General features: G+C 41.8%; 2 protein-coding genes across 2 annotated transcripts in view; one reads left to right on the top strand and one right to left on the bottom strand.

The window, feature by feature from the left end:
- Nucleotides 1-3,725: 3,725 nt before the first annotated feature.
- ARPC5 (actin related protein 2/3 complex subunit 5) lies at nucleotides 3,726-11,797 on the bottom strand. Its single transcript, XM_054711793.1, has 4 exons — nucleotides 11,458-11,797; nucleotides 9,107-9,178; nucleotides 8,216-8,392; nucleotides 3,726-5,066 (listed from the first exon to the last, which is right to left on the bottom strand). Exons 1-4 carry the CDS (start codon nucleotides 11,599-11,601, stop codon nucleotides 5,004-5,006), a joined length of 456 nt encoding a protein of 151 aa, XP_054567768.1. The 5' UTR covers nucleotides 11,602-11,797; the 3' UTR covers nucleotides 3,726-5,003.
- Nucleotides 11,798-12,058: 261 nt separating this feature from the next.
- RGL1 (ral guanine nucleotide dissociation stimulator like 1) overlaps nucleotides 12,059-20,118 on the top strand; it is a 221,891-nt gene continuing 213,831 nt past the window's right edge. The window contains exon 1 of the mRNA XM_008145944.3: nucleotides 12,059-12,462. The gene's annotated coding sequence lies outside the window, so the exon portion shown is untranslated. The remainder of the gene's footprint in view (nucleotides 12,463-20,118) is intronic.

Consider the following 20,118-nt stretch of genomic DNA (forward strand, 5'->3'; position numbering starts at 1 on the left):
CTCTGACTTCTACACCTGTCAACGCTTGCCTCTCTGAAGCACTCTCAACAGCACCCTGCACACATTAAGGTTTGAGATTTCTAGAGAAAGCCCCCATCCTCATTTGTCCCTCAGCACTGAACTTGAGAAAGAAGCGTGGTATAGCCTTGGAGTCAGGCAGATGGGAGTGGGGTCAGATTCGGGGACCCATAGACTGTGTGATCTTACATACATTCTCTGAGATCCAGTTCTACTAGTAAAGATACAATAATACAGTGGGACTGGCATGGTGCTCAATAAAGGGTGGCCTTTGTGTTTAATTCACCTGCTCGCACTCAGAATCTTGCTTTGGAAATGAAAAGCCATGTTACGACCTCATGCCGGGAAGTGGCTCTGGCTGCCTGCTAATTGTGTTATATTTCATGAAGCTGTGTAACTGTGGGCCACAAGGCAGGACTATTGATGTTTCAGTGTTAAAGAACTACTTTTAAGCAAACATTCTCAACATCATGGACATTTTAATAAATGATAAAAAAATAGTTAAAGGATAGAATGATTCAGACCCGTTTGTTATAAGTGAGGCTCTTTATTGCTGATGTATGATGCTTTCCTTCTTATAAAATTTAATTTCCCATTCTTTTACTACTATAAAAGGGATGAGACTAGTGACCATCAATGTGTTTCAGCTAAAAAAAAGGATTTCCTATAATCCCATGACTTTCTTGAATCTCCCATAGACATACACTTTATTAAAAACATGGTCTTAATAAATAACTTTCACTGTCTAGAACTTCATGTTAAAAACATTAAACCATAGGAGGAACAACAATGTGCTTCAACTTGCTCTTTCCCGCCCCCTCTGTCCACATCAGTTGCAGGAATCCCTTCTGCCCCTCCAGGCCTAGGTCAGACTGACCCATCTCACTTTACTCCAGTCCACCCCGACTTCGCTGTTCCCCAACACTAACTGCACTCACAGTCAAATACTAAATTGCATGACATTAATTTAAAAAAAAATCTTTACTGTTGAAAGTATTACATATGTCCCCCTTTTTCGCCCATCGACACCCTCCAACCCACCCACGCCCCCACCCCAGGCCCTCACCACCCCACTGTCTGCGTCCATGAGTTATGCATATATGTGCTAACGAAAAAAAAAAAACCATTGAAACCTGTAAAGAATTTTAGTGAGTTTATTTGAGCCAAACTGTCCACATATGCCGGGAAGCAGAACCTCAATGAATTGAGATAATGCTCCAAGGAATGGGGGGTTACATCTGTATTTATACATTGCCATCAAAGGAGGGACATAGGTCGGCTACATGAAATTCATTGGTGATGGATTAAGGAGGTGGGATAAAGTCAAACGGTGGGAAACCCCTGGGATTGGATAAAAAGTAAAATGATGGACACATACTTAGGTGGGTACAGGAACAATTAACATGATAATGAAGGAATTTGAAGTATCTGTCCTGGCGCCCACCACATTTGGTTGTGCCCCAGGGGCTCCAGCAAAAGAAGGAAGTTACAAGTTACCCAGACATCTCACAGATATGTTATCTTAGAGGCAAAAAGGCAAATGGGCTCAGGAAAGATCTAAGTTGATCTTTGTCAGGGAAAATATCGGCCTAGGACATGACTGCCCACTATAACCTGTTTGTAGTTAAATATTTAATTTTCAGACCATCTTTTGTGGTTACTTTAGGTCTCTGAGTTTTCAAGACTGCCACACAGGCCTCCCCTGAGCTTGTCAGGTTAGCAGGTGGCTTCTTTCGTTCACATATGCATACAAGGGCATGGCATTAATTTTAAAGTGCTTAAATCTTCTCAATTAGGCTGAGAGCAAAGCCCTGACATTATTCTTCTATCATGTCCAACACGATCCCGGGGGACACAGGAAATGCTTAGAAAGGAAGCATTTTGCTAATTTGCACCATCTACAGATTTCACTTGTGTGTTAATGGATTTCCTTAAGACATACTTCCCATCAAGTGTGACTGTTACCTAAGTGGTGCTGTTACCCAATGACCAAAAAAGGGTGTATGTGCCATTTCCCCCTTTATTTATTTTTTGAAATGTATTTTTTATTGATTTCAGAGAGGAAGGGAAAGGGAGAGATACAAACATCAATGATGAAAGACGGTCATTGATCAGCTGCCTCCTGCACACTCCCCACTGGGGACTGAGCCCGCAACACGGGCATGTGCCCTTGGCTGGAGTTGAACCTGGGACCCTTCCATCCACAGGCCGACACTCTATCCACTGAGCCAAACCAGCCAGGGCCATTTCCCCCTTTAAAAAGTGGCAAAGACAAAACAAATAACATGGCTAAAATGAAACAACAAAACCACTAAGATTCCAGTAGAAGAGAATGGGAGGTAAAGGGCCAGTTTGGGGCAGAAAGTGCTCCCTAGCCTTTCTACCCATTTCCCACAATTCATCCTGACTATCCCCTTCCCCAGGACGCACTGTGCCGTGGTCAGTATAACCTGGGCCGACATCAGATGCAGTGTGGAGCCAGTTGGTTCCAGCTGGCACCCATTCTGCACATTGTGAAATGTTTTTACTATCTCCCCCGAGTAAAGCTGATTGACTGGTAGATTTTGAATGCACTCATTCTTGTGACTATAAAACTCCAGAGTTTTCCCCAAAGTGCCGTCTTGAAAATGTCATAGAGGAACTTATGAAAAAGTGTTGCAAAATCGCTCTTGTCTTCACTTTAAAGGGTGTAAGTGGTTTGGCTATACCCACTTGACTACCTCTAATACCTATTGCTTAGCTTCTCCTAACTCACAGCTCTGAATTGCCTGTAAGTTTCTGAAGCTTTAAAGCCAAAATCCGGTGCAGTGGGAAAGCAAACAGGTTGCTGTGAGTAGGTAAGAATAAGAAACAGATCTGAGGCATCAGGAACCGTTCAAAAGCTGGAAATAAATGACTGTAGCTGCTTGACTAATTTGCACATTGTAGTCTAGGTCTTTTTTTTTTTCTTTTTCAATTGTTGACACTATTGCAGATGTCCCCCTTCCACCCTGCCTGCCCGCCTTCACCACACTGCTGTGTCCATGGTCTGACCTAGGTCCCTAGGCAGTGGTAATATGGTGTTCAGCTGCATTGAGAGCTTTGAAACCACTCCAAAGGCTGTGCTCTGAAGTCGTTAATGATTCTCTTCTCTACTACCTTGTATTTGAACAAAGTAGCTTTATTTTTAAATATATTTTTATTGAGTTCAGAGAGGGAGAGGGAGATAACATTAATGACTCTCTTCTCTACTACCTTGTATTTGAACAAAGTAGCTTTATTTTTAAATATATTTTTATTGAGTTCAGAGAGGGAGAGGGAGATAACATTAATGACTCTCTTCTCTACCACCTTGTATTTGAACAAAGTAGCTTTATTTTTAAATATATTTTTATTGAGTTCAGAGAGGGAGAAGGAGAAGGAGAGATAACATCAATGATGAGAAAGAATCATTGATCAGCTGCCTTCTGCACATTCCCCACTGGGGATCGAGCCTGCAACCCGGGCATGTGCCCTTGACCAAAATTGAACCCAGGATACTTCAGTCCCCAGGCCGATGCTCTACCCACTAAGCCAAACTGGCTAGGGCTGAACGAAGTAGTTTTAGAAACCTCTGTACCAAACTAGTTCTTGACAAGCGTACAATAACCTGGTTGTAAAATAGGAAATCTTTCCCTTTAAAAAACTATACATTCTTAAGTACTAGAGTTAAGAGTTAGAAAAATAAATTAATCAACACTGACATTTTTATTTTTTTCAACTTTATAATTTTTACAAAACAAAAGGCAGTATCAAAAACAGCAGAGTTTACAGGATTTCTGCACCAGTTTTCACGTAAGTCAGTGATTTCGGTGTCCAATGTAAATACGAAGCGCAGGCTGATTTCCCTCTTGGTCATGTGCACTCAGGTGGTTGGATTTGGAGCTACTGAATAACAACTTTTTATAAGCACCGGTCATTTTTTTGAGAACTGATTTGGTTTGTCCAACAAGTAAACACTTTTTGCTGTGTGGCATTTTCTTCTTTTAAAAAACACTGAGCTAAAATACACAATGCGTGTGTGTTTGGATCTGAACCAAATCTTTTGAGATCCTAATTACCCTGAAGAACACTGAAGACATTTATAGGGCATATTAAATACTGGTTCTATACCGCATCAGGTTAAGGCAGCTACTATAGTTCTAAGGAAAACAGCATTTCATTCAGAGGCTGCCCAGAGTTTGAACTACGTCACAGTTTCCATGTCCTTTCTGATGTGGACTAGTTTTCCCAAGTAGGGCCACATTATTGGAACAAAAGTTTTATGCTCAAGCCCAACAGGCTGTGGTATTTTATGGAACATTAGTGTCGAGCAAGACTCCTTGCTCTGGACCCTGGTGACCACAAAGAAATCGAGAGGCCATGATCGCTGGGTGCTGAGAGGAGGAGCATACTTAAACTCACATAATCTGGAGGCAGACACAAAGCTGGAACTCGGTAGTGGTGTTCACCTACTACTTGTTCCAGAAACACATTTTGCTTAAATAAGGGAAGTATGGTCCAGTTTTGTAATGTTAACAGCTGCCAGTCTCTCAAACATGTTTTTATAAGGATATTTCCTGGCTAGCAATGAGTTAGCAAATCGGCATCAAATTCTCATCAAATTTATCACTATTAGTCAAAAACAAAAACAAAACCCAAAAAACACCACCAACAACAAAACCCCCCACCAGCCAACAGAGGTGGTTAAACCTGGATGTAAATTATACTATGTACAGACTGGTATACGTATCACTGAAATAGTTCTGACAGCATGACACCTGTTGAAAAATTGCCTATATATTATCCCAATTTTCATGAAAGGAAAGTGGATATGTAGTTTTCTTCTTTACAGATATGAAAGAGGAAGCAAGAAGGCAAAGCTGAGAGAAACAGATGCTACCCAAAGGGCAGTGGTGGCATTTGGTTGTTTTGGTCTTTGTACCAGCAACTCCCACACCCACAGGAGAAGCCCAGTTCCTGCTGGACTACACGGTTCTCCGGGCAGTCAACACCCGAACGATGGACCCCACTCCTCCAGCAGCAAGTGCCTGAAAACAAACCAAATGTAAGTGTAAAGAAGCAATTCTCATACCAGGTAAAACATTTTTCTTGAAGAAGGTTGAGTGCAGCTATTGATTTTAAACTCACTAATTTTCATAAATATTTCTTGAGCACCTATTATGCACCAGGCACTGTTCTTGGCACTGGGGAATAGTAATAAAACCTTTAGAGGCCCTGACCTCATGCATTTACATTCCAAAGAGATACTAATTTACATTCTAGTATGTTGTTTTCAAATAACAGTTTGTTCTTAAAGATCTACAGCATAATGTTTTTGCCTAAAACAGGTGCTCAAATATTCTGCTCTTATTCTCGGCAGAATAAATTCCAACTGGGATAAACCAATCTCTGTTCCATTTAGTCAGTCAGGATTTGTCAGATTTTTCTTCCCCAAGCTAAGAATTACTATTTAATAGCTAAGAGCTTCAGAACTTTGACTTTACCTTGAAGAATTGGAAGTCATGATTAAGCATTAGAAATCTGAAGCTCTGGTTTACTTGTGTTCAGAAAACACTTACTGAGAACCTTTGTGTTTTGGGTACTGTGCTAGATGCTGGGGATACAAAAGTGAATAAAAACAGCACCTTCTGGTCTACTTGGAAGAGACAGATATATAAAAAGATTATTTTAATATTATATAATGTATGAGGTGACAGAGCTATGCTTTGGGCGCTATAAAAGCAGAGGAAGGCACATATCTGAGGTTATAGAGAAATGTGGAATGAAATGTGGAATGGTCTGGTAAGGCTTCATGGAGAAAATGATACATTAAATGGATAAGTAGGTGGCAGACTGACATAAAGGGTAAGGAGGCACTCAGGCAGAGAGAAGATCATGAGCAAGGCATAGAGGTGTGAAACATTCTGGTGTGTTCAGGGAAAAGGTAGGTCCTGCTGGAGCATAAGGGGAAGAATGACACGTAAGGTGAGGCTGGATTGGGAACCTGGACTTTATTTTTCAGGTGACTGACAAGGGTAGATGTGGATTCTAGAGACAGCATTCTGGTGACTGGGTGGAGAATGGCTATGAGGGAGGCAAAACTGGTAGCTGGGAGGCCAGTCTGGGAAGCGATAGCAACAGATTGGGAGAGATGCTGTGAACAGCTGCATTGAAGATGTATCTGGGTATATGATTTGAAAAGTATTTAGGAGATAAGACTGGAAAAACACTGGTGACTCATGTTAGAAAAAAAATGAAGCCTTAATATGTGCCTCAATGCCCTAGCCAGTTTGGCTCAGTGGATAGAGTGTCGGCCTGCAGACTGAAGGGTCCCGGGTTTGATTCTGGTCAAGGGCACAGGCCCGGGTAGGGGGCTTGATCCCCAGTGGGGGATATGCAGGAGGCAGCTGATCAATGATTCTTTCTCATCATTGATGTTTCTGTCTCTCTCTCTCTCGCTCCCTCTTTGAAATCAATAAAAGTATATTAAAAAATTATGTGCCTCAATTCCCCCACTACTAACAGGGAATAATAACATCTTTCTCTCCTTGTATTTTTATGAGGATTAAGTGCATTATCCTACCTAATAATAGACAAAAATTTAAATTAACTGTACCTTCGCTATGCCCACAATTGGCCAGGAGGCGCGGGGGGGGGGGGGGGGGGGAGGGGGGAGGGGGCGGGACTCAGGGTGGCTGGGGTGGCTGATTGGGCCGGCAGGACGCTGAGCTCATGTCGCCAGCAGCAGCAGCAGCAGCAGCACAAGCTCAGCGTCTGCGCCATGGCACAGAAGGGGCCTCTGGGGCAGCGAGCTCACGTCCCTCCAAGGACCATCAAAAGCGGGGGAGCTGGGTGCCTGTCCGCTCCGGCACCAGGATGGCAGGTTAGACCTAGGGGACCCTACACGTGCATGATTTACACGTGCATGATTTAATCATGCACTGGGCCTCTAGTTATTTATAAAGGGCTTGGCAGAGTGCTTGGAATATAGTAAGTGCTCAAGTAGTGTTTGCTATGACCCTGAGGTGATACTGGACTAGGTTACTTAGGTTTTAAAGCTGGCTCATCTTCTCTAACTTGAGAGCTGTTGTAAGGATTAACTGAAACAACAGTACAGTGCCTGGCAAACAGGAAGTGTTCCATGAATAGGATGACCATACAAATTATTCTCCAAATTGGTACCCAGAGTAAAGGGGAACTATTCATTATTTATGCTGAAACAATAGGTATAAACTGGGGCTGTCCTGAGAAAAATGGGAGTTATGGTTACCCTATCCATACATGTTAGCACTTTTATTTGAGAGTGTATGAGGGATAAAGTGACTAGAGAGAGGCTAAGCAGCAATTTTTACTACCTATTCTTACCTTACATGTATGTATTTTCACTCAGAAAAAAGCTTCTGAAAAACTGAGTTTTGGGAATTGTAAGATTAGAGAATATACACCCCTGATTTTTAAAACTGTGGTAAAATATATAACCCCAAATGTGCCACTTTTAAACATCCTTAGATGTAAAATTCAGTGGCACTAATTACATTCATAATATTGTACAGACATCACCACTATCTATTTCCAATACTTTATCAGCCCAAACAGAAACTCTGCCCCCATTAATCATTAACTCTTTATTTTGCCTTCTCCCCAACCTCTGGTAACCTCTAATCTACTTTCTGTCTCTGTGAATTTGCCTATTCTAGATATTTCATATAAGTGGAATCGCACAGTATTTGTCTTTTTGTGTTTGGATTATTTCACTTTGCATAATGTTTTCAAGGTTCATTCATGCTGTAGCATATATCAGAACTTCCCTTTTTTTTGGATGAAAAAATTTCTATTTTATTCCACTGTATGCATGTACCACATTTTGTTTATCTGCTCCTCTCATTGGGTTGTTTTCACCTTTGGCCATTGTTAAATAATTCTTGATTTTTATTACTTATTTTATTTTCAAAGATTTAATTCCAAGTTCAAGATTATGTTTACTAAATAATAATCATTAAATAAAAGTGTTGCAAATCAGACTCTCTTAGGACCAACGCTAGTAAGCATAAATCTAAATTTTCATTTTTAGGCATTTATTTGTAATAACAGAGAGATATAACCAAGAAGTCAGAATTATTTTTAGGCAAGAGGGGTTGTCATTGTTATTGTCCACTATGAAGGAACCAGTCATATGGATTTATAATTCATAACTTACCTTTTCATGCCACTGCAATAACACAGCGCTGCTATTGTCAGAGGGGCTCTCAAAGCCTTTGTAAATATACTTCATGAGGAGATCCACCCCATTCTTGTCCAGGGACTGAACTGCCTTTTCAATATCATTAGCTTTAAAGGAGATGAGCACCTTCAAAACAATGCTGCCTGCCCGATCCTGAGGGTAAATAAGTAACAGAACAGTTAGACATATGTGTGTGGGGTTACAGTTTTGCAAAGGCCGCCCTGAGGCGGTGACATGAAAGAGGAAACCGTGGGATAGCTGAGGAAAGTATTTCAGACAAGGAAAGAACACGTGCTGTTAGTGTGTGTTCAAGGAGTAGCATGAAGACCTAAGGTGGCTGGGGTTGAACCGTGGAAGAATAGCAGGGCAAAAAGTGAGAGAGGATGTGGGGAGACAGGTGATACAAGCCCTGCAGGCTACTGTGGGGAGCTTTGTCTTTCAGTCAGGGAAACGATGTTGCATGGTTTTGAGAAGAACAGTGGCACAATCTGTCTTACATTTGAACAGGATCACTTGGCTGCCATGTTGAGAATAAGCTGGGGTGGGGTGAGTGGTATCGGGGACAAGGCAGAAGCAGGAAGACCAGGGAGGAAGTTATTGCAGTAATACAGGCTGGTTCTGGCTCGCATGGTAGCAATGGAGGTGGTCAAAAGTGGTCAGATTCCTGACATAGTTGGAGGTAGAGCAGAAAGGATTTGCTTAGAGATAGATGTGATAATCGACCAATTTATTCTATCCAGATTTTTAAAAATCTCTGAACCATCCTTCAGAAATAAGTTATTGATGAAACTTATTTTAAGTTTCGTGTTTATAGGCAAGAGACTCTCGATGTAAGAGATCAGCAGAGAGCACTTGTCTGTGACTCACCTTCACCGCCTGACTCTTGGTGTTGATAGGGGGGTTTTTCAGGGCTGCCTGCAGGGCAGCCGTCATGTTTCCTGTGGTGGAGGTTAAGGGGATAGCAGCAAAGGGCGACCCTCAGGGAAGCACTGCAACTACCAGGAACCACTGGTTCGTAAGACTGGACTTTATGCACAGGAAGAACAATCACTGTGGCCACTGTGTTCAATATTGGAAAATTCAGCATTTTGTTTTCAGGTATGTCAATCAAAGATCAAATACTGAAAACAAAAAAGGACATTAGATTTGTTTTTTAATAAAACAAAGACTTTCCTCCTTGGTTCTAATTATCAAATGAATACCTTACTAATCTCTCATCTTCTAGTAAGACACATATGGAAATATTATTCAGTAATATTTATAAAACACTCTAAACTATATATCAGAATTATTAGGCCCCTAACCTCAATCAAAACATGTCCATTTTATGTGATTCTAACTGGAAGAACAAAGATCCAACTTTTCTAGAATTATATTCTATATTAATTGACATGCTGGTAGAAAATGCTGGTAGATTAGCAATCTGAATGACTTATATTAGTAATCTCTCGATATGGATGAAAAGAGGCATTATAGAACATATCCAATGACCCTTGGGTGATAACTCTGTTTGGGATATTTTCTCTCATATTTCATTAAGGCTATTCAAACTGTCTTAGGCCATACCTATTAAATGTAGTCTCTCTTTGAAAGCACCAGTGAGTTAGCACGTATGGCCAATCAGACTGTCAGAATGTACAGTCATTCCCCTAAAAGGAAAACCACACAGAGCTCACTTGTTCCTCCATCTGTGAGTGCCTGACCAGCATTTGTCTCTTCTCTTTGTAACACGAGCAGAAAAGACAGCGTCTTTATAAGCAGATCCACTATCTGGATAAAGCAGAATCACTTAGGGGTCATCTCATATCATCTAAGATTAGTTTCGCAAACATCATTCCTTCATCACAAAGAATGTTTTTAGACAGAATAATGTTCACCACTTGTTTTCTGAAGAAAGAAAACCTATGGCTGCTGGTAAGCTGTTATTTTCAAGGCTTAATTGACTTCTAGGGAAGTAGCCTTTTGCATGTAGACTGGCTCATTTTTAAGACCCCAAACACTTAAATATTTAAATAATCCAACGTAGCAACAGCTGACTGTAAAAGTTGTGGAAATGAAAGAAACATCTGTATGTTGATACATGTTTAAGGCTGTATTTTAGGTGCCTTTAAGACCAAATGTAGTTCCTACCAAATATTATCACTCATCTATTTCCCCATTAGAATTAAATAGGACATTGATGAGGAAAGAGTCTACAAAGCCTTCGTTATGAAAACACCCAAGAATAACTAGAAATGAGTGGATTTAGTAATTGAGAATCTCTAAAACTACAGCTTTGGCTATTGCAACATTTACATTTTTCTAAAGAAAAGCTGATGCAAATGTTCAAGGTTATGAATATGCAAATATGCAAAAAATCCAAACCCAGGAACTGACAGCCAAATTTTAACTAAAATGGTTAACGACTTCATGATTATAAAAATGGGCTCTGCTTTGTACAAATGGCTCATCATCTTCTATCTCATTCACTGGGGTTTACTTTAAATATCTTCAGGGATTCCCCACATGCACTCTGTCTTCTTTCTACCGTCTTTGTGCAGCGGGCAAAGCCTCCAAGCTTCCTTCTCGGAGTTTTGGTTGTTTTGTACTCATACCCCTTCCCCAGTTAACAAATTCTGCGCCAAATACCTTAAAAAAAAAAAAGGAAAAAAAAAAAGCCCCCAGGCTGGAAGGACAGAGGGCCTTCATTCAGCAACCGCCCAATCTCTACTGGCAAGGAATAAACTATCCTAACGCTACCAAAACAAAACCATCACAACAAAATACAAAAATCACGAAAGGAAGATGCCCATCCCTCCCCGTTATAAATTTCTGGAGCTAATGTGAGCCCAGTAAACAGCGTTCCCGGAGGAAAACGTCGCCCTGATCAGTCCTGATCAGTCCAAGGTGCCGTCCGAGCGCCGCGAGGGCGCGGCCGGGGGAGCCAGTGTCCGGGAGGCAGGACCCGGGCGCCACCTGAGGAATCCCGGCGTGGAAGGCGCGCGGCAAGGCAGGTGTCCGAGGGCTGGCCCCTGGGGTCTCGGGAGAGCCCCGGTGAGAAACGGAGAGCCCAGCCCTCTCGGGATGGGGACCCCAGACAGGTTCCAGCCGCCAGCCGCTGGGGCAGCTCCGCCGCGCCCGTTCCCCCAGGAGGGCCCGCCCCTTCCACCCAGCAGCGCGGGGTCCCGGGAGAAGGGCGGGGTGGGGAGGGATGGGGAGGTCGGGGAAATGCAAGGATATTGCCGCAGGCAGGAGTCCACCTCGCCCTCGTCGGGCCCGACCTGCCCGTCGCCCCCATCTTCCTCGTCCACGAACTTGTTCTCGTCGTACTCATCCACGTCCACCTTCCGGAACCGGGCGGACGACACCGTGTTCTTCGACATCCCCGATCCCGAGCGGTGGCCAAGGCCTCCTCTAGCTGCAGTCTCTACCTCGGCGGCGAGCCCAGCCTGCCAGGAACCCGAAGCCTGGTGCCTTCACTTCCCTCTTCCGCTCTGGGGCGTCGCCGGCAGCCCCGGCTCGGGCGGTTCTGGGCCTGCGCGCTGGCCACGCGCCTTCCGCCCGGGGTTCTCGCCCAGATCGAGCCTCCCACGCCGCCCGGCTCTCCCCCGGGGAGCGCGCGCGAGGGAGGGAGCCGCGGGGCGCAGTGCGCAGGCGCGGACTCTCCGCAGAGAAGGGGCGGGGCGGAGCGCAGCGCAGGGGGCGGGGACGGGGGGCGGGGCAGAAGGGAGGGCACCAGGCGGTGCCGCGGACACAGCTCAGAGGCCATTGGGCGTACCACCGAGTCACGTGACCCCTAGGGGTTTCCATAGAAACGCTTCTCTGCGGTCCAGTCTCGGAGGTCTCAGGTTGGCGGCGATGGACACTGGGGGCGGGTGGCCTTGTTTTTTGCTGTCGCCGCCGCTGCCAGCGGTCTCCATCCGGGTCCTGCGCAAGGTCCGGCTGGGCCGGACTTGCCTATGAGGTGGGATGGACTGGTTGTCAGACCGAGTCCCCTGCAGTTGGCAGGAGTATGGGGCGCAGTGATGCACGCCCCGGCGCCCAGCATCCTTCTACTTGTCGGAGACATTGCTTCGGACCTTGCGCTGCCCGCGGCTGCGTGCCCGAGCGGGGAGCCCCTTTCCCGGGCTTGCAACCGCGCTGCGTGCCCAGCGGGAGGTACCAAGGACGGAGTCCAAAGGTCACATGTTATCCGTTGGTGCTGAGTGACAGCACCGCGGCGGCACCTGCAGAACCTGCATTAGGTATCGTGTCCATTGGGAGGGAGGGGAAGTGTCTGGGCAGGGGTTGGGGTCAGCTGGCAAAACTGGGGTGAACCTGTGGTATGTGGGGTAGGGTCGGTCACTGACATTTTAAAATAAGTGGTTATTTGGAGCAAGAATGCTAGAAAAGCTATGATATGGGCGAGTTACGTTCTCCGGTGCTGAGGGCGAACACAATGTGTAAGAAGGAGTGGAAACCAGATCTTTAAGATTTATATTTGTGATTTAAGGTTTGTATGATCCCTTTAGGCCAGCTTTTTATCTTATTTGACATCCCCATTTCTGAGCGCAAAGCTCTTACTGAGGAGGGAAAGGCACTAAAAATGAGGAAATGGTAGTTGTGCTGCATGTATAACAATGAAGTATAAATATTTTCAGAATAAAATGAACTTGGACATTTGGCTGGACACTCAGATGGCTTTATGCTTTCCTGACATCCTATCAGATCTGGTTTAATTCCACCTCTAGCAGAAGGCGAGCTGTTGCCCTGTTAAGGATCCCAATCCTTGGTTTCCTGTACCGAGTACATTGAAAAGAGCACTGGGCTTAGATTTAGAATTCTGGCTTGAGTCTTGACTCTCTCACTTGATCGATTTGATTGAGGGATGGCAGTTAAACTTTTGACTCTCAGATTCTTCACTGCTCAAGTGGGGTTAACAATGTGTACGTAACAAGATTATTCTGAGGGTAAGTACAGGAAAGTGTTTTGCAGCTCTAAAATTCTACATAAATATGAAATGCATGTTACCTGTACATTGATTTTGGTACCATTTAATGAATTACTTTATGATAATTGTGTTTTCACCTTGCCCCCTGGAAGAGATGGAAGGATTCTGGAGGGCAGAGGCTGTCTTATATTTCTTTTGTATCTTCCTTTGGGTCTGGAAGGTACTCAATACACTCAGGTACTCAATTATTCCTGATGAATTGAATAAAATGTAAAAGGCATAGCAGTTTGAGAATCACACTGAGAATAATGAACCAGTAAAAAGAAGAGAAAAGAGGTCAGTGTCAAATATTTGTTGGACATATATGCATACATATGTGTGTATGTGTGTATATATATATATATATATAAAGGGAGGGAGGGAGGGAGAGGAGAGAGAGAGAGAGAGAGAGAGAGAGAGAGAGAGAGAGAGAAATAGAGACAGAGACAGAGACCCCTCAGGGATGCATTTTCTTTGCTTGGGAGGAAGAAGTAATGTGGCATTTTTCTTTTCCCAATTAAATTACTTTTCTAAAAGATATTGAGGTGACAAAGCAACATTTCTTTAAATTAACATTCAAGTTAATGAACAAACATGCTGGTAAAAACTCCCCCAACGACTGTCATAAGACAGCAAAGGAAAATTTTTCTACCTGTTGGTGGTCTTTATTTTAAAAACATCTTATACCAAAAGAATCAGATCATTACTATGGTGAATGACATTATATAACTTAGAATAAATATTTTTAATATTCTTTTTTTCAGTTTCATTTTTTTGCTAACTTTAGTAAGAACTGAACAGATTATAGTACTTTTTGTTCTCCTAAATCAATATATTTTTGAAGAGAAAACTGAACATTGGAAGCACTATTGAGAGCAAATGGAAACAAGAATTCAAGAGCTAATACATCCCTTCTCTTACATTTCTATTCTTTTGTATTAGGTCTTACTTAGGAAATTTCCTTCTTATCTCATTTTAGAACTGGGAAAGAATCGTGGAGTAGAAATCAACTTAAGGGAATAAAGAGGGTAATTTAAAAAATCGAGTTGCTCAAGGGTATAATTGTTTTTGATTGCTCAGAATTTTGCTCTGTATGTGTTAAATACAATTAATTCTCAGCCACATGATGTGTATTACATTTGAGATGTAATAGTGCCAAAAAAATGTGCTTTTCCAATGCAGTGTTTTTTATTGTCTCACACTAAATACCTTGTACATAGTAGGTACTCAACATTTCTATTTAAGCTGACAAAATAATTTTGGAATCATATATAGAGATTGAGGGTTTTTCTTTTTTAAACCTCACCTGAGGATCCAAGGATATTTTTTCATTGATTTTTTAGAGTGTGGAAGAAAGGGAGGAGGAGGAAAGAGGGTGTGGGTGGGGAAAGAGAGAGGGGGAGGGGAAAGATTGACCTGGACTGGAGAGAGACACCTCAATTGGTCACCTCCCACTCGTGCCTAGGGATCGAACCTGCAACCCAGGCAAGTGCCCTTGACCTGGAATTGAACAGAACCCATCTGTCCTCAGGCCAATGCTCCAACCACAGAGCCAAACTGGCCCGGGTGAGATTGAGTATTTTTTAATCTACACCTTAATTACCTCCCTAAAGCATTAAGGAAATTTCTGTGTATGTGAAGAAACCTGTCTTTAATTATCATTTCATTAGAAAATATACATTATTCTACTTCCTTGCAAATTACAAATTTCTTATGTTAATCATGGTACTTCATTCATTGTAGATAACAGTATTCTCCCTATTTTAATTTTCCAAAGAAATGCTTATCTTTGAAATAAAGGATCCATAGGGCTTTAAGACATTTTTTTTTTTTGTGTGCAAATAACTTGGTTTGGTTCATTACTAAAGTAAGACTGAATCAGAATTTTGAGGTTAATGCTGCATGAGAGTATATAGCTTCTTTTTATTTTCTGTGATGATGCAAACAGCAAAAGATCATTTTAGTTAGAAAGTATTTTGATAAAATTATCCTATAATAGGTTTTTCCTTTCATATATTTTAATCCAAGTACTCTTATCTACATTGTGCTTCTTTTCCCCAGACTTGCCACTAAATACTTAAGAAACCAAGACCTTAAATCCTGCAGCGTGGCAGGATTATTATTTGAAATGGCAGTGAACTCAATTAATCGAATATGTCAAACGTGTTATAAATATAAAATAAATAAATTTCAGTTCTGGTAATGATGATTTAATTTCATGCTTCTCTAGCAACATAATTACTACAATAGAAAAATATTTTTTAGCATATTACCTATAGACTATATTATGGTTTAATGACTTTACTTAATATCAAATGAACTGGTTCTGTGTTGAAACCACCAACTTTGAAAACATCAAGTTTTTTCTTTGATTAATTTTAGCTTTACATAATTTTATGATTACACATTGAGGTAGAGTAATAGGATGGACTATTTTACAGTGAGACCTTTATTTCTTTATATATCAGCACTTCAAAGACTGAAAAATTTAAATCTGTACTCCTGTATCAGGAAAAAATTTTAGTGCTAAATGAAAGAATAAATCTTGTGTGTTAAACATTTTTGTCAATGGCACTATATCTCTACTTTTTTTTTTTACCTGCGTATGATAATATAAAGGGAAGCTATGGATTTAAAAATTTACTTATTCCATATTCCTTTCCACTCCTGGGATCTGTTATTAATGATAACATTTCTTGTCACAATATACAAGCATAATATTTGAGATAATAACAATTTACATTTCCTTTTCCAATATTTACATCACTTTTATTTTTCTTATCTTATTGCATTAGCTAGACTTTCAAAACAGTATTAAAAAATTGGGGAACGGTAGGCTTCTCTTCTTTGTTTCTGTTGTAATGGAAATGTCTTTGTTATTTTACCAGTTTATATTTTCTATTGCTTCATAATCTTTAGGCATGATGATGGAAATTATCAAATACTTTTTGGGAGGATCTAATGATAAAAATCATGTAGTTTTTGACCTTTTAATTTATGAATGTAATGAATTATATTGCTATATTTTTCTGTACTGAACCATTCCCACATTTCTAGAGTAAACTCTATTTGGTTACTATTTTAATTGCTTGTTAAATTCAAGTAGTATTTATTTTATCTATATGTATAAATCATATTGGTTCATAATTTTCTTTGTGCTGTCTTTTTGTGGTTTTGATGTTAGGGTTAGTCTAGCTTTGTAAGATGAATTGAGAAGATTTCCACCTCTTTTTTTTCTGTACTCTGGAATTTCTTTGAAAGTTATAGAATGTGCTCACAAAATTATCTGGGCTTGCTAATATTTTGAGAGGTAGATCTTTGATCATATTTATTTTCTGTGGTTATCGATTTGTTTGGCTTTCTTCTTCTTTTTGTCAAAATTAGAAGTTATATTTTCCTAGTAAATCATGCATTTCATCTAGATTGCCAATTTATTTTTTATTTTTTTTTGTTTTTTAAATATATTTTATTGATTTTTCACAGAGAGGAAGAGAGAGGGATAGAGAGTTAGAAACATCGATGATAGAGAAACATCGATCAGCTGCCTCTTGCACAACCCCTACTGGGGATGTGCCCGCAACCAAGGTACATGCCCTTGACCGGAATCGAACCTGGGACCTTTCAGTCTGCAGGCCGACGCTCTATCCACTGAGCCAAACCGGTTTCGGCTAGATTGCCAATTTATTGACAAGTAGTTGCAAAAAATATTTTCTCACAATTATTTTAGTTTCTTCCATGACCATGGAACAATGGTTTTTCTCATTGCTGCTATTAAATATTTAAGCAAAATATTAAAATCAACATTTTTTCTCCTCCTAACCTGATTGTCACAAATTCTAGAAACATACTTTTACTTCTTATAGAAAGTAGTCATCTCAGACTATAGATGAAATAATTTGTCTTGAATTCTTTTGAAAGAATTTGAAAGATCTTACAATTCCTATCCTCTTCTACTATCATCCTATTAATATTTTATTAATAATAGCAACCACTTGATGAGTGTTTATTGTTAGACACTTGGTGAGCAAGCTCTTTATTGTACTTATTTTATTTAACCATTTGTACACCATAAGGGTCTATAGACGCCAGCGGCAGACCTTTTTAAATTAAATTCAAGGTATCGAGTGGCAGTTAACTGGTTAATCCTCAGATTAGCTCTAGGGCCTAGGAATTAAGTGTTCCCATTTTATGAATGAGAAAATTAAGGCTCAGAGAGATTGGGTAATTCAGCCAATGATAACTAGCCAGTAGCAGACTGGTATGGGAAACAGAACAGTCAGATTCGGAAGCTTTTGTTTTTAATCACTTCATGGAACTATTGCTCTGGTAAATGCCATGTTAGAGCAGATAGAGTTCAAAGGAACCTTAAAAATGATATTGCTCATGTCTCTTGTTTTAAAGACAAGGACATAGAAGCTACTTGCCTAGGGCCATGTATCTTCATGCTCTCTTAATAGTCTCTTGTTTAAGGCTTGACAGTATTGGCTTGGACTCATGACTTGTCTAACATTCTTCTTCCTAGTCCCAGTCTTATCGAACCAGTACAAAAAATTTAACTGCCTGAACACTTTTCTATAGTTCTGGCAGCATTTCTCTCTTCGTTATATACCAGGTTCATATTTGAAACACCTGCCTGATAGGATGATTGGATTAAATGAGTTATATATGTAAATACTTCGAAAAATGACATGTAGCTCTCAGTAAATGTTAGGTAGTAATATTATTTTACAAATTTTAATTAATATAGGCTATCATGCAGCTTTCCTTAAAACTCTTGGAAATAAGATGAATAACATTCCATGTTGTGAGTTAAACATTTTGGTTTGCATGCACTATGAATCAAAAACGAGATGTAACAACAGTTTAAAGAGATAGGATTTGCTCCCAGGCCAGCAGGATTAAGTTGTAGCTTGATGAACATTCTGGGCCCACCTACTAGTAAATACTGTCCATGGACAGGTGCCCATGTGTATATCACACCATTTCATTTCCAGTGGCGGATGTCTAACCCTGGGAAGCAGAAGCTGAAAGCACTAACATTTGAATCACTTAATGAGCTCTTCTCACCCTCAAAGTAAACTTCTAATTATAGTAGCTTCTCATGTAGTTTGTCTGCATGGTAAAAGCTGTGTAGGCCGGACAACTTGAATATGTGGTTGCATATCCAGTTGTAGGTCTCACTGGAAATTAGTACATTCGCTTTCTGCTTTTACTTATCATTCTTGGGAGCTCTGTTAATCCAGGTCTGCTCCTGGTTAATAAATCCATTCTCTCTGTATTGACTAAGTAGTAGCTGAACTTCCAAAACTGAGAGTCAAACCCTGGACCATGTTAGATTTACCAAGGTAATGATTCCCTCCCCCACCCTACTCAGTGTCTTGGGCTATCCCTCCCTGCCTTTTTTAGATCTCTCAGTAACATTCCTCTTCCTAGCCCCAGTCTTATCTAACTAGTACAAGGTTTAAATGCCCCAAGCACTTTTCTTTTCTATAGTTCTTGCAACATCTCTCCTTTGGTTATATACTTGGTATCCAGGTGCACATTTGAAATACAAATTCATCATAAATTTCAGACTGTGTTTCTAACTGGATCCTTTATAGCTTGATTGATATTGTGGTCTTCTTTACCACTTTGGAGATAGATTTCTTGGCAACTAATACTTTTTTTTTTTGAGGAGTCCACAGATGCCTAGCATTTCATTTTGTGAGTTAAACATTTTGGGCAAGACTCTCCCACTGCAAGAAGCTTCAGAGCCTCTCCCTGGCCTCCCAGACTTGCTGACGCCATTAGCGGAGTTGCCCACCTGGATCTACTCTGATAGTGATCAGAGATGCTGCATTTGTCATGTTGGGTCTTTTTTTTTTTTTAACTCTACACCCCAAATTGTTGACATGGTTTTATGATCTACTAAACTTTAAAAGTATCTCTTTAAATAACAATTAATATATATCCAAAGAAATAATTATCCTATATACACTGAGTGGACAGATTATTATGATCTCTGAATACATAATAATCTAGCCACTCAGTGTGTGTGTGTGTGTGTGTGTGTGTGTGTGTGTATATATATCTCAATTAGAGGCCTGGTGCATGAATTCGTGCATGGGTGGGGTCCAGCCAGCCTGGCCAGGGCGAGGGCACATGGGCGGTTGGCCAGCCTGCCTGCTGGTCGAACTCCTGGTCGAGGGGACAATTTGCATATTAGCCTTTTATTATATAGGATATACACTGAGTGGCCAGATTATTATGTGTTCAGAGATCATAATAATCTGGCCATTCAGTGTAATAAAGAGGTAACATGCAAATTGACCCTCACGCCGTCACAAGATGGCGGCACGCACAGTGGAGGCTGGGTTCCTGTAACACAAGATGGCTGCACCCACAGCAGAGGCAGGGCTCCCGTAACGAGTGATCAGCAGGGACCTAAGGCTGCATGGTGCTGGGCCAGGGTGGGGGACCTGTGGCTGTGCTCCCTGCCCACCTGGCAGGGCTTGACAGGGGACCTAAGGCCGTGCCCCCCGCCCGGTGGGGCTTGACGGGGGACCTCAAGGCGCACTCCTTGCCCTGGTGCCAGGCCTGGGGACCTCAGGCTGAACCCTCTGTCCTGGGTTGGGGGACCTGAGGCTGTACCCCCCACCCCGGCGCCGGGCTGGGGAACCTCAGGCTGTGCCCCCCTCCCAACATGCTCTGGGGGACCTGAGGCTGTGTCTCCCTCCTGGCACCAGGCCGGGGGACCTGAAGCTGTGCCTTCTGCCCACGGGGCTTGTTGGGGGCCCTGAGGCTATGCCCCCCCGCCCAGTGGGGCTTGACGGGGGTAGGGCCGGCTGGGTCTGGATCTCACCCAATGGGGGTGGGGCCGGCTGGGTCTGGGTCTTGCGTGATTTCGAGGTGTGTGCGGGTGGGTGGGGACTTGACTCTGGGTCCTATGGCA

Source organism: Eptesicus fuscus, chromosome 22, assembly GCF_027574615.1.
Source record: "Eptesicus fuscus isolate TK198812 chromosome 22, DD_ASM_mEF_20220401, whole genome shotgun sequence".
NCBI classification, from domain to species: Eukaryota; Metazoa; Chordata; class Mammalia; order Chiroptera; family Vespertilionidae; genus Eptesicus; species Eptesicus fuscus.